This window comes from Ailuropoda melanoleuca, chromosome 14 (assembly GCF_002007445.2).
Source record: "Ailuropoda melanoleuca isolate Jingjing chromosome 14, ASM200744v2, whole genome shotgun sequence".
Classification (NCBI taxonomy): domain Eukaryota; kingdom Metazoa; phylum Chordata; class Mammalia; order Carnivora; family Ursidae; genus Ailuropoda; species Ailuropoda melanoleuca.
The window spans coordinates 30,412,286-30,426,284 of NC_048231.1; the positions used below are offsets into that span (position 1 = coordinate 30,412,286).

The 13,999-nt window shown below is 38.2% G+C and overlaps 1 protein-coding gene across 3 annotated transcripts in view; it reads left to right on the plus strand.

Annotated features, from left to right (window-relative positions):
• The window catches only part of CPSF2 (cleavage and polyadenylation specific factor 2), a 32,941-nt gene that overhangs the window by 5,694 nt on the left and 13,248 nt on the right, over positions 1 to 13,999 (plus strand). For all 3 annotated transcript variants that reach the window (XM_034642380.1, XM_034642382.1, XM_034642381.1), the window contains exons 3-9: positions 3,142 to 3,316; positions 4,611 to 4,770; positions 4,850 to 4,955; positions 5,926 to 6,055; positions 7,780 to 7,895; positions 9,031 to 9,218; positions 9,882 to 10,172. In XM_034642380.1, the coding sequence (XP_034498271.1) occupies positions 3,168 to 3,316; positions 4,611 to 4,770; positions 4,850 to 4,955; positions 5,926 to 6,055; positions 7,780 to 7,895; positions 9,031 to 9,218; positions 9,882 to 10,172 (1,140 nt within the window). In that variant the 5' untranslated portion in view covers positions 3,142 to 3,167. The remainder of the gene's footprint in view (positions 1 to 3,141; positions 3,317 to 4,610; positions 4,771 to 4,849; positions 4,956 to 5,925; positions 6,056 to 7,779; positions 7,896 to 9,030; positions 9,219 to 9,881; positions 10,173 to 13,999) is intronic.

The following is a 13,999-nucleotide window of genomic DNA, read 5'->3' on the forward strand; positions in this document are numbered from 1 at the left end:
TGGAGTAGAGATTCGGAGAGGCTGAAGGATTTTCGCAGTGGGGTTACTGAGTAAGCAAGGCGGGCGTGAGAGCAGGAGACGCCAGAAGGTGACCATTTGGAAATGGTACACCTCAGGGGTGATGAGGTCCAGGGCCTAACCATGGTGGTGGGGGAGCTGAAGTGAGATGAAGTTATTGGAATTGAGAAAGTCAGGGAACTAGAGTCAGTAAGTAGTGAAGTTACTGATGAGGACAGAGTCAGGAACTGAAGTCCTCAGTGAGTGAGGTCCGGTTAACTGATTCTAGCAGTGAGGAGGAAAGCGGGAAGGCTCATCGTGAACGAGCTGGGAGGCCTTGGCATATTTGGAGGAGGAAGAAGATCTGGTTTGGAAGCTGCAGTGAGGAGCAAGGAACACATGTCTTGTTTCGGAGGTACAGGGGTACAAGGAAAAAAACCTTGAGACTGCTGCAGGAGAAACTTTCTGTGAAGATTGCCAGGCAAAGAGAACCTTCAGGGAAGAGGTGCAGTTACGGGTGAGGGTAAGCAGCTTCGTTCCAGAGGGCGTACTGAAAGGACTTGGGAGGGATAGAAAGTAGAGGAGTGGATGCGACTGGCAGATGAGCACATTAGTGATAATGGACAACCCAGGAATCTTGGGTCTTTGGCTGTGTCTGGGGAGAAAAAGAATGCAAGATGTGCTGGGATTGGTCTCCTGACAGCCTGTCATGAAAGGTGACAGTTTCCCGGAGCTTGTTGATAGGACCTTGGGCAGCTGGTAGGAGATCATCAGGTATGTGTGACCTCTCCTACTTGCATAGTTAGCCAGGGAAGGCTAATTTACTTCAAGGAGCTAAGATCTGAAGTATTGCTCTGGGGCTGTACTTTGCTAATGAATGTGTTTGTAACATCTGTTTAATAGCATGCAATTCTAGGTCTTCAATCCCAATAGATGTGTTCATGTTATATCTTCTTGAAATATATACAGTAGGCATCCCAACATAAATTCCATCAAATATATGTTGAGCATCTACTGTGTGTCAGGTTCTCTTTTAGGATTTGCAAACATAAGATTCTACCTCTAGGGACACCTGGGTGGCTCAGTCGGTTAAGCGTCTCCCTTCAGCTCAGGTCATCATCCCAGGGTCCTGGAATCAAGTCCCACATGGGGCTCCTTGCTCTGCGAGGAGCCTGCTTCTCCCTCTGCCTCTCTCCCCTGCTCCTGCTCTCTTTCTCTGACAAATAAATAAAATCTTAAAAAAAAAAAAAAAAGATTCTAACTCTATTTTTTAGTTGCTTACTTTACAGTACAAGCGTTTTTAACATTCAACACTTAAAAAGTATGTGGATTTCTATGTGTATGTGCACCTTACTTGTTTTTTGACGACCCATAGGAGAAGGAACAGTCCAGAGCTTTTTATCAGATTCTGAAGGGGGACTATTTATTTAAGGACCACTGGTCTAATAGGAGAGAGAGAGACATGAAAGCTAATCATTGTAATGCAATGAAATCATTGCCATTACAGATAAAAATAAAGGAAGCACAAATTCACCTTCAAGAATGAGTTCATTAATTCATCATATTTTTTTTTTTTAAAGATTTTATTTATTTATTTGACAGAGATAGAGACAGCCAGCGAGAGAGGGAACACAAGCAGGGGGAGTGGGAGAGGAAGAAGCAGGCTCATAGCAGAGGAGCCTGACGTTGGGGCTCGATCCCATAACGCCGGGATCACGCCCTGAGCCGACGGCAGACGCTTAACCGCTGTGCCACCCAGGCGCCCCTAATTCATCATATTTATTGAGGAAACTGGTAGTCTCTTTTCTAGGTAATTTACATATTATTTGAAATCTTCCAGCATCCTTTTTATGTGTATTATTATTAAAGATTTAATTTATTTATTTTTAAAGATTTTATTTATTTGAGAGACAGAGATAGTAACAGAGATAGTGAGAGAAAGCACGAACAGGGAAGAGATGGAGAAGCAGGCTCCCCGTTGAGCAGGGAGCCCCACACAGAGCTAGATCCAGGATCCTGGGATCTCGACCTGAGCCGAAGGCAGATGCTTAACCGACTGAGCCACTCAGGTGCCCTATAAAATTGATTGATTGATTTTAGAGAGAGAGGGAGAGAGAGTGCATGCACTGGGTGGTGGGGGGAGTGGGAAAGGTGCAGAGGAGCAGAGGGAAAGTCTTAAGTAGATTCTGTGCTGAGCACAGAGCCGAATGCAGGGTCTGTCTCATGACCCTGAGATCTCTACCTGAGCCGAAACCAAAAGTTGGATGCTTGACTGTGCCGGGTACCCTTTTTATGTGTATTATTAATACTCATGTTTATAGGCCGGGCTATCTAACTGAGGAAGGGTTAATTAATTGCTTAGAACCACCTAGTAGTAGTTTCAAATCTGAAACTGTCTGATTCTAAAGTCTACTGCTTTTCATTAAGCCACACTGGGGAGCCACTGAAGGACTCATTGTAAGCAAGTGTGTAAGATCATGATTGTAGTTTCAACCTTAGCAATGATGCAAATAGCTCTTTAAAGTGTTTGCTTTCAATCTTGAGAGACTGTGGACTCTGGGAAAAACAAACTGAGGATTTCAGAAGGGAGGGGAGTGGGGGGGGATGGGGTAGCCAGGTGAAGGGTATTAAGGAGGGCACGTGTTGTGATGAGCACTGGGTGTTATGCAACAAATGAATCGTTGAACACTACATCAAAAACTAATGATGTTACTGTATGTTGGCTAACTGAACATAATAAAAATATATTTTTTAAAAATGTTAAATTAAAAAAAATAAATTCTGGAAAAATATAAGGAGACCAACCTTAAAAAAACAGTGTTTCCTTTCTGTGTTTATAGAATTTCCGCCCACTTAGAAACTTGGGGCTGCTGGGTATCTCAGTGGGTTAAGCGTCTGCCTTCAGCTCAGGTCATGATCCTGGGGTCCTAGGATCGAGCCCCACATTGCGCTCCCTGCAGAGCAGGGAGCCTGCTTCTCCCTCTCCCTTGGCCTTCTGCTCCCTCTGCCTGTGTTCTTTCTCCCTCTCTCCTGTCAAATAAATAAATCTTAAAAAAAACAAAACCTTGCTATAATATTAATTTGTACGTTATGTTTGTTAGACTATGATGTATGTTTAATTATATTTTTATTTCTTTTGAAAAGACTTTCTTGGTTGTTTTTGGATCAAAATGACATCTATTATCAAATTAACTACCCTCTCTGGGGTTCAAGAAGAGTCTGCTCTTTGCTATCTTCTGCAAGTTGATGAGTTTCGATTTCTGTTGGACTGTGGCTGGGATGAGCACTTTTCTATGGATATTATAGATTCCCTGAGGAAGTAAGTTACTTTTCATATATCTAGACTTTTATTAACTCAGCTTCTCTTTTCTACACTGTAATACCATTTTGATGATACACAGTGTTTGCTTTCTTTGCTCTATTTTAATTTATAGTAAAAGCCTTAGTTTTACTTACGCCGAAGAGCCAGTGACTGTTTCCATTTGTAAAGTTTTGATTTCAATATGAGCTGTGTTTATTGAAATTCAGCAAAATGTTAAGTGTTACTTGGCTAATGGATCTCAGTAGAGATTTTTGCACTGTAATTTTATAGAAGAATAAGGGTATAAGAATTTGAAGGGAGGAAAAACCCTCCATGTGGAAGGTCTGCCATGAGATCACGTTAGCTTACTTTCTGTCTCTTTTCATCCTCCATATTGAGCTTTGGTGCCCAGAATAATGACCATAAAATACAAAAGGATACTAATCCATCAAAGAAAAATCCAGCTATGCTGTAGTTTTATACTAATTATGGAAGGAAAGAGAACTTAAATATGTAAAAGCTTAGAACTTGTAGCAAGACATTTTTTTTCTAATTTCTTTCGTCCGTGAGAGCATATGCTTTGTTAATTAAAGTTTCCATATAGCGAATGTGCTGTCAGTCACCGTGGTAAAAAGCAGAGGCAAAAATCCATAATAAATATGTGGCCATTTAAATATATTCTCCCTAACAATTTCTGAAATTTCAAGTTGAGTTCTTGAACTTTAATTAATAGTATGTGAAATAGCCTTTCAAAATCAACTTATGTGTGAATCTATTGGTTCTCTTTTTCTTTCTTTTTTTTTTTTTTATGTGTGTAGACATCATTTGTTTTGTGCAACACATACCATACTTTTGGTATCTACGCAGGATGGGGGTAGTAATAACTCATACTGATAGGTATCATAATTTTAGCTCTTTTGCTCTTTTACCCCAGCCTAGTCTTTACTCTTACATGGTTTCACTCATTTATGGAACATAAGAAGTAGGAAGATTGGTAGAAGAAGAAAGGGAAGAAGGAAGGGGTGGTAAACAGAAGGGGGAATGAACCAAGAGAGACTGTGGACTCTGGGAAACAAACTGAGGGCTTCAGAGGGGAGGGGGGTGGGGGAATGGGATAGACTGGTGATGGGTAGTAGAGGGCACGTATTGCATGGTGCAACTGGGTGTTATACGCAAGTAATGAATCATGGAACTTTTCATCAAAAACTAGGGATGTACTGTATGGTGACTAACATAACATAATAAAAAATTATTATAAAAAAAACCCCAAGACTGGAGAAGTTGAGAAGGCATTTTGATCATGTTTTCCTAGGCACGTTCACCAAATTGATGCGGTACTGTTGTCCCACCCCGATCCCCTTCATCTCGGTGCCCTTCCATACGCCGTCGGGAAGTTGGGTCTGAACTGTGCTATCTACGCGACCATTCCTGTTTATAAAATGGGGCAGATGTTCATGTATGATCTTTACCAGGTAACTCAAGCAATTAAAAAACGCTTTTTACACTCCTGCTGTGATCATGTTCGACCTCTGATTTGTGTTCTTCTTTTAGTCTCGACACAATACAGAAGACTTTACACTCTTTACGTTAGATGATGTGGATGCAGCCTTTGATAAAATACAACAGTTAAAATTCTCTCAGATTGTGAATTTGAAAGGTAAAAAAATGGGGTTTAACCGACTTTGAAAAGTACAAGGGGTGTTGGTAGTAAAAATCATAGGCCCTGTGGTCTGAAAAAGAAGAGATTAGCATGTTCTGATATGGAACTCTGAACTTCTCCCAAGTCATTTGGATTTTCAAATATTCCAAACTAAATACTAACACAATGTTAATAGCTGAAGCCTTTTCACATTTAACTTGGGAAAGACTTATTTAGTGTTCACTGTATGTGATGGGCACAGGTAACGTGCCAGGCCCTCTTTCTAGAAGTACACGGTTAGGGTGAGGGGCTCAGATGACTAAATGTAGTGATTGAAGTCTTGAAGGAAATGCAGTGCCCTGGCAGCATAGTAGAAGATAACTGAATTCTAGGATTGGGTATTAAGAAGTTTATTATTTATTGAGGTCAGAAAGTCCCCTGTTAAGTATAGATTTCTCACGTATGGAGAGAGATGTATTAAGTACGAAGGCTTGCGTCGAAATTGAGAAACTGGTGCCACGGCGGACTCTGATGATCTCGTCAAGAAGTAAAGTCACAGCAGTTTGGCTTGTACTTCATTTTTTACATAGGCTACATTTTTTACCGTGAGATTTGAATTGTTACTCTGTCAGTTTAGAGGTTAGCAAAAATGGAAACATTTGATGATTGTGTACCATATAAATGTTCAAATTTATCCATTCATACTAAGTAATTTAATAGGGCACTGGCTTTTAAATCTAATCTCTTTGTAATATTTCAGTTTATGAACACATATGTAAGATTTCATAACAAAACAAGAGTGTTTGTCTACAGTGAGGGAATGGAGTAGGTGGGGCACAGGAGAGTGAGACTTGCATTTTCACAGTTTGCCTTTTTACTTTGGGATTTTGTATCACTGCATATATTAGATATTAAAAGTAGTTTATAAATAAGCTTTCTCTCGGCTTGTAAAAGAAATCTGAGTGTTGTCACTATCTTATTGACATAGGTAAAGGACATGGCTTGTCTATCACACCTCTGCCCGCTGGTCATATGATAGGTGGAACAATATGGAAAATAGTCAAAGATGGAGAAGAAGAAATTGTTTACGCAGTTGACTTTAACCACAAGAGGGAGATGTAGGTATATCAAGACAAAAGCTAATGGAAATGCAGTTGCTCTTGTTTTGTTCTTTGGAGGGAAAATTAAAGAGTTCTTTTTTTTTTTTAACTAGAAATCTAAAACTACTTAAAAGCCTCAAATAGTGAATTTTTTGCATTGTAAGGGGAAACTTTGATATAAGAGATAATGTATTTTACAAATTGACATGTAAATATCCATTTTGTAAAACAGACATCTCCCTGGAGATGTTGCAAGGAGATTAATTTTACTGTGTAAACTTATATTTTCTATGCTACTTCACCTGGTATTTAAAGCGACTTTGTGGGTGGCTTTTTTTTATTTTGTAAAGTTAGTAATTATGATATAACTATATTTAAAGTCAGACTCCTTTTAAAAGGGGACACAGTAGTTGTAATTTTAAATACTTCATTTTGTAGTCACAGCATTACTATAAAATTGTTTTGGTGTTTAGTTTCATAGAGGCTTCTTTTGTAATTTCTGTACATTAAGTTCATGGTTATTTTGTATGAGATTACAGTAGCCTCAAGATCTTTTGTGTATTTAGAAATACATAAGACTAATAAGTTTTAGGCTCTTGTAATCACAGATTAATGAGGGCAGTATGGATATTTGAGTAAATTAAATGGTATTCAAGCATTTTGATAAAAAGTTTGTGGTGGTGTTTTCTTTCTTTTTCTTTTCTTTTTTTTTTTTACCACATAACAAATAAATTTCAGATAGATTGGAATTAAATAGAAAATGAAACAATACGAGTGAGTCTAATTTCTGATATGAAAAAGAGTTTGTGAGTATAAAGGCAAGGGACAAAGTCACAAAGGAAAACTTTGATAGATTTGATTATATACAGATTCAAAACATCTGACACAATAAACTAAAGAACACTAAAGTAGGGAAAATCTTTGCAGCACGTTGGCTAAAGGCTTACGTGTATAAGACTAGGTATTAACCAATCAAAAAGATGCCAGTTACAAAATGGACGAAAGTTATAAAAGTCAAAAAATTTAAATGGTAATTCTTTCTAAAATTAAATATTATTAAAATGATTTTTAAATGGTAGTGTTCTTCCAGGAAATATTTAGTGAGTTGCTCATTCTTTCTGGTTGAACCTTTCTGGAAAAGGGAGAGCTTTCTGAAAATGGTTAAATCTTTCTGGAAAGCCATTTAGCAAAATTGTATATTGTAGTAAATAATTTCTAGGAATGTGTCCTAAAGTTACAGTCTGAAATGCAGTTGAAGCTTTTTGCAAAAATGTTCTTTGAGATTATTTACAATGGCAAGAAAAGTAACCTAAACATGGGAAGTGATCAAATAAAATACACAGTAGGAGGTTTTTACAATTGTTAAAAAATAGATTTAGAAACCAGTTTTAGTGTCATGGGAGAAAACCAGGGAATAAAACTGAATATAGAGGCATATACATGAGGCCGGATTTATGAAGTACATTGATATATATATGCATAGGAAAGTGTATTTGTATGCTTAGAAGGATGTATACTAAAATATTATATTGATTTCTCTGAGTGATAGTACTCTGGAAGATCTTAATATTCCCTTTTTTTTTTTTTTTTTTTAACGTACTAGATTTCCTGTTAATGAGCATGTGTCCTTTTATAGTTAGGGAAGGAAAAATCTTATAACAGAAAGTTGTTAATTTTTTAGGTAAGATAATCAGTTTATTTGAAGTGCAATAAAATATTCCTCTTCTTCAACTTTGTTATAGCCATTTAAATGGATGTTCCCTGGAAATGCTAAGCAGACCCTCCCTGCTTATCACAGATTCCTTTAATGCTACGTATGTGCAGCCTAGGAGAAAACAGAGAGACGAGCAACTTCTGAGTACGTATTACATGGTACTATCCTCTATGGAGGTGGGTGGTAGTATGAATTACTGTTTCTTCTATTTTGTTTAACACTTTTCTTGTCATGAGGGATTGGTTAACTCTAATTTTTTTTTTAAAGATGGAGAGGCGGGGGAGGGGCAGAGGGAGAGAGAGAATCTTAAGCAGCCTCCACGCCCAGTGTGGAGCCCCACGAAAGTCTTAATAATCTCAGGACCCTGAGATCATAGCCAAAATCAAGAGTCAGATGCTTAACCGACTGAGCCACCCAGGCGCTCCTAACTCTAATATTTTTGGGAAAATATTATGAGACCATATCATCATTTTGTACAAAAAGATGCTTTATTTGGTTTCAATTTAGCTTTTGTGGGATAAGGTAGAGATTGACTTCTCCCTGTTATTCAGCACATAGCTAGCTCTACCTGGCATTCACTTGTAGATGTCTAGGGAATGCCAGAATATATAAAGAGCTCATAGAACTCTATTAGAAAGAATTTATGCTCTAAAAGAAAAATGAGCAGAGGAGATCCATGAGGGTGTACTGTGTTGTATTCGCTTTAAGAAGGTATTCAGTTCTTGTGTTTTTTTGTTTGTTTTTGCTAGAGTTTGGTTTTACCAAATGTTTCCAAGCCATCTTTAATGTAGAGCGAAGAAATCTACTCCTAAAGATAACTTTTGTTGGAAGAGGGAATTTGATCTATATTTTATCGTGTAGGCATACATACACACAAAATGTGTATGTATAAAAGAGAAAGTATGAATGTGTGTGTATTTGTGTGTATAAATTTGGGAATTATTCATAACAAAGTTATAAAATAATTGGCCCCAGCGCACTGTACAAATGTCATTTTCTATGTGTACTATGGGTGAAAAGGGCTGGGGACCACTGATTCACACTTTTTCAGTGAAAAATAATTGAGAATTAAAATGGCATTGTTTTTCACTCCTATAAAGATACATTCATAGACTAAAAAGTAGTTGTAATAACCTGAGTGGAATTTTAAAAATTGTGTACCTAGCCTAATAATTGCTTATTTATAAATTGTAGTCTTTATACTGGAGAAAAAGTCATCTTTAATTTTGCAGCAAGTTATTGTTACGTTCTTTGTGGATTTTACATTCTTGTTTTCTAGCAAATGTCCTGGAAACACTTCGAGGTGATGGAAATGTATTAATAGCAGTGGACACTGCAGGCAGAGTTTTGGAACTTGCTCAACTCCTTGATCAAATCTGGAGAACTAAAGATGCAGGACTGGGCGTCTACTCACTGGCACTCCTCAATAATGTCAGCTATAATGTGGTGGAGTTTTCCAAGTCCCAGGTTTGTTTTCATGGTGTCATTTGTAATACAGAAGTTTGCTACAGAAATTGGACTTATGGAAAACAATGTTTTAGTTGCCCTTTAGATCTTATTTTTCTGTTGAAAAGGTTGATTGATGATGATGATGATAATGGTAGTGAACCACTTGTTCTGTGTGTTCACTTGGAATATTTCATTTAGTCCTTCTAGACCCTATGAAGTAGGTTCTGTTTTTGTCCCCATCTTACAGATTGGGGAAGTTGCTTCTCCTTTAATGCTTGGTATCACAATCTATAAAATGGGGACAAAAGTGGAACCTACCTTATAGGATATAAATGTTAGAATCCATTTTTCTCTTCTTTCTGAATAAGCTCTTTCCCTTGAAATTGCAATCTTGGGTAAGATATTTATTTAAAACTTATACTTTGCTTTCTTAGTGAGATTTAAGGTGAGTTGTAACTGAATTAGGCAAATTTGGATTTTTAGGGATGAACTATGGGGTGGGAGGATCTAATGGGGAACAGAACAAAAAATAAGCTGCTCATCAGAATGGTACAAGTTTAAAGAACCATTGGTGGTGAAGACTTCAAAGAAGATAGAACATGAACCTCTAGACTTTGTGGAAGACATTACAGTTATAATCTAGTATTTTCTAATTATGGTCATCCTTTCCCCCCATATTAGGTAGAATGGATGAGTGACAAATTGATGAGATGTTTTGAAGACAAAAGAAATAATCCATTTCAGTTTCGCCATCTCTCTTTATGTCATGGTCTTTCTGACTTGGCTCGGGTACCTAGCCCCAAAGTGGTACTCGCCAGCCAGCCCGACCTGGAATGTGGATTTTCAAGGGATCTCTTCATTCAGTGGTGTCAGGACCCTAAAAACTCAATCATTCTAACTTACAGAACTACTCCTGGGACTTTAGCACGTTTCCTAATTGATAATCCTTCTGAAAAAATTACAGAAATAGAGGTAAGTGCTTGTATGTGAACTTTGTCTTAAAACTGTTTGGGGGACATATGCATGATGTTTACAGAAATCAGTGATAAAAAATGAAACTTGAAATTGTTTCCAGATTTTTATCAGAGTAACAGTAGAGAGCCTTTAATAGCACAAATTTCAGAGCTCCTTAATTGGAAATTTTCATTCTTTAACCCTTCCATGGTATCCTCTGGAGCTGTGCCCAGAAGGTGTCATATATCCTGTATTCTCAAGTGCTCTTTGAAAAGTTCTTTTCACATCCTTTCCCTAATTGAAATCTGGCTGTTTCGTAACAATAGTCTTTTTCCTGTAGGCCTCTCAAATAGACGCTTTTTTTTCCTCTTTCATGCTTCATGTACTTTGGGTGGGGTAGGTGTCCTTTTTCTGTTGTGCAGCTTTCAAGCCATTTCTCTTCCCTCTCTAGGTCATGTCATCAGACTTGACAGTACCCTGACCCATTCTGACATGTATTGATCTCTTGGTCATTCTCTATCCTTCATTGGTGACTTTCACCCTGGTCCACAGTCTTCCTGTCCACTCACTCAGGACTGCATTCTTGATGACTGTAGCGTTCATATGTGTGGTCTGTCCAAGTCCTTGCCCCTCTCAGTTCCTTGACACCTAATTTCGTAATGATCTTTTCCTCCGTTCCACCTTAGCCATCCCTTCCCACAATCATACTGTCTACTCTTGTGGTCGTACCCTTCACCTTGTTACGGGTTACCTCTGAAGATGTCCAGCTCAGGCATCCCACTCTGATCTTACAGCTGACTTGCTCTAATACTCCCATGCCAACAATTCTTTGGTTCCATTGGGACTTTAAATTTGTGAACCTTGCCACTTTTACTATCCATCATTGCTCCAGCTTCTAGGCAGTGGTCCATCATTATTTTACAAACACCTTTAACTCTGTTACCCTCCTGTTTATTGTACTCACCTGGCAAAGCTTTGAACCATTTGCTTAACTGTTCCTATACTCAAGCAACCTTTATGTTACTAGCGTTAAACACACTACTGTGTGGGCAGGTTGCCCTTCACATTCATGACCTCGCATCTCAGACGGGCGCCCAGCACCAGCCCAACATTCCCTAAGATACTCCTTTTCCTACTCTCCAGTTAGATAGCTTCATACCTTCCTTCTCTTTAAAAAACCTACAACTCATCTCAGCCCTCACCCATAGCACATGAAGTTGTTTCAAACTTAGCTAAGAATTAGAAGCAGTCAGACAAGAGTCCCCTTATCTCCTCCCCATTAAAGAGCCTAACTTGTTCCTGTATCTGCATTTGCTGCTTTATCTCTTGTTAACGGGAGCAAAACAAGTAGCCAAGTCACCAATATGCCAAAAGATCATTTTGCTTAATAACCAACCCATCACATCTATCAATTTTTCAAAGCTAGCTAGTATCATTAACTGTGAAGTCTGTAGCAATTGATACTGAGTGGGCTAATAACTGCCAAAGTTGGGCACAGTTGTAGATGACTTTTTTATTTTTCCTTCCTAGTAGCCATGTTAAGGAATGTTGTTTGTTAGAAGCTGAGTGATAAGTGTACCTTAGTCTTTAACTTTACTTAAGAAAAGCTCAAAAATAGTAACTAAAATCTCATATACATTCACTATAAATACAGAATTGTTGAGGAAGGGTTAGCAGCAAGCAAATCAAAGTGAAAACAGTCCTTTGGGTTATTTAATAGCTTAGAAACATGGAATTTTCTTTAAAAATTAAAAGAGCTCAGGGGCACCTGGGTGGCTCAGTTAGTTAAGCAGCCAGCTTTTGATTTCGGCTCAGGTCATAATCTCAGGGTTTTAAGGTTATGAGATGGAGTCCCTAGTCAGGCTCCTACGCTCAGCGGGGAGTCCGCTTGAGATTCTCCCTCTCCCTCTGGCCTCCCCCTCTCCACGTGCATATGCATGCACACGCTCTTTCTCTCTAAAATAAATAAATAAATCTTTAGGAAAAAAATTGAAAGAGCTCTTTGAAATACTTGAAATAGTTTAATCAGCTATGAAATACTGAATTTGAAAATAATGATTACTAGAAATTCAATTAAGGTTGATAGGCATAGGCCATTTGAGGAATTAATAAAAGAATATTTAAAAGCGGTTTCAGTTTGAAAACAATAGAAAAGGACATTTGGAGCTGTAACTTGAAACATTAGATTTTTGACTTTTTAATAAGTAGTACTAACTCTTAGGATTCTTTTCCTTCTCCCCTTGTAGGGATGTTTCTTCTGTAATTACGCCTTCTCTCTCCATGACCTATCAGTTTTTCCCTCTATTTGGTCATATGCAAAGCACTATGCTCTTTCTCCTCCCCCTAGTCCCAAACTTACTCTTCTCTGAGTCTTCCCCATCTCAGACAATAGCAACACTTCCCACAGATTTACTCTGGCCAAAAAAGTACAGATTCTTTAAATGTCCATTGCCATGTAACATATGCTGGAAGTGTGCATGTTGAAGTGCACGGTGTGGTACACATTCACAAACCGAATACCTCTGTCTAGCTTGTACCCAGACCAAGAAGTATCAGCAGGACCTCACACATCCCCTTCCGGATCCTTCCCCTCCGAGGGAAACCGCTATCCTGACTTGTCATGTACAGATGGCTGTATTCTAAACATCCAAGTGTTTTCAAATAAATGAATTCCTTTTAGTAACTTTATAATAACACGTGTATATATGTACTGTGATTATTGAATCCATCGGTTCTCAGAGTATGGTGCGAGGGCCCCATAGGGGGCTGAGACCCTTTCAGGGAGTGCCTAAGGTCAAAACCACTTCTGATAGTAATATCAAGGTGTTATTTTCCTTTTCACCGTGCCTGCATTTAACATTGCAGAGTCAAAGCAGCGGTGGGAAAGGTGCTGGTGCCTTAGCGTAAATCCAGCGGTGGCATCAGCCAGCAGCAGCCACCGCCTTGTACATCAGCACACACTCGAAGTTTCACTTAAGCACGTTCTTGACAAAGCAGTAAAAGTTATTAATTTTATTAAATCCTTTGAGTAAAGTTTTTAAAAACAATCTGGATGGCAAGACGGGAAGTACGCACACAGCACCCATGTTGCATACTAACACAAGATGTTTGTCTCAAAGAGAGCCGCTTGTATCACTGAGCTGAGTTAACTGGGCACTTTTTTCCTGGAACACCATTTTACTTGAAATAACGGCATGGTTATTCAGACTTGGCTTTTCGGCAGATATCCTCTCAAAGATGAATAAGTTGAGCTTGTCACTCTAAGGAAAACAATTGATACCACTCGTTGCCTAAATCTGATGAAATTCAGACTTTCAGGTGAAAAGTAGAATTTTGGAAAGCGATGCCCATCACCATGTGATTGACAACTTAAACTTAGAAGGCTTTGCTGATGAGATTGGTGGTGATATTTGCAAATGTGATTTTTAAAATACTGTCAACATTTGTAAGATCTGTGTAACTTGGTGAACCAGTATTTTGCAAATAACCGATGCCTGTCGGTACAAAATAGTGCACAAATAAAAGAGCCATTCAAAGTGCAAGATAAATCAATAAATTTTCATATAACAGTATAAAAATGTGTTGATTTCAGATTCCACATTACAACTAATCTTTAAGAAACCACCAGTTTTTGAGTTTTAATGTAGTACCAAGGAATATTCATGGAAACTCTATTTAAATATTTTTCCCTTTTCCAGTTATACATCTGTGTGAGGCTGCATTTTCTTCAGATGCTTTAACCAAAACAGCATTTCGCAGGAGATTGAATTCGGCAGATGTGAGGATCCGGCTGTCTTTTTTTTTTTTTTTTTAATTTTCTTTTTTTAATTTTTTTTTTTATTATT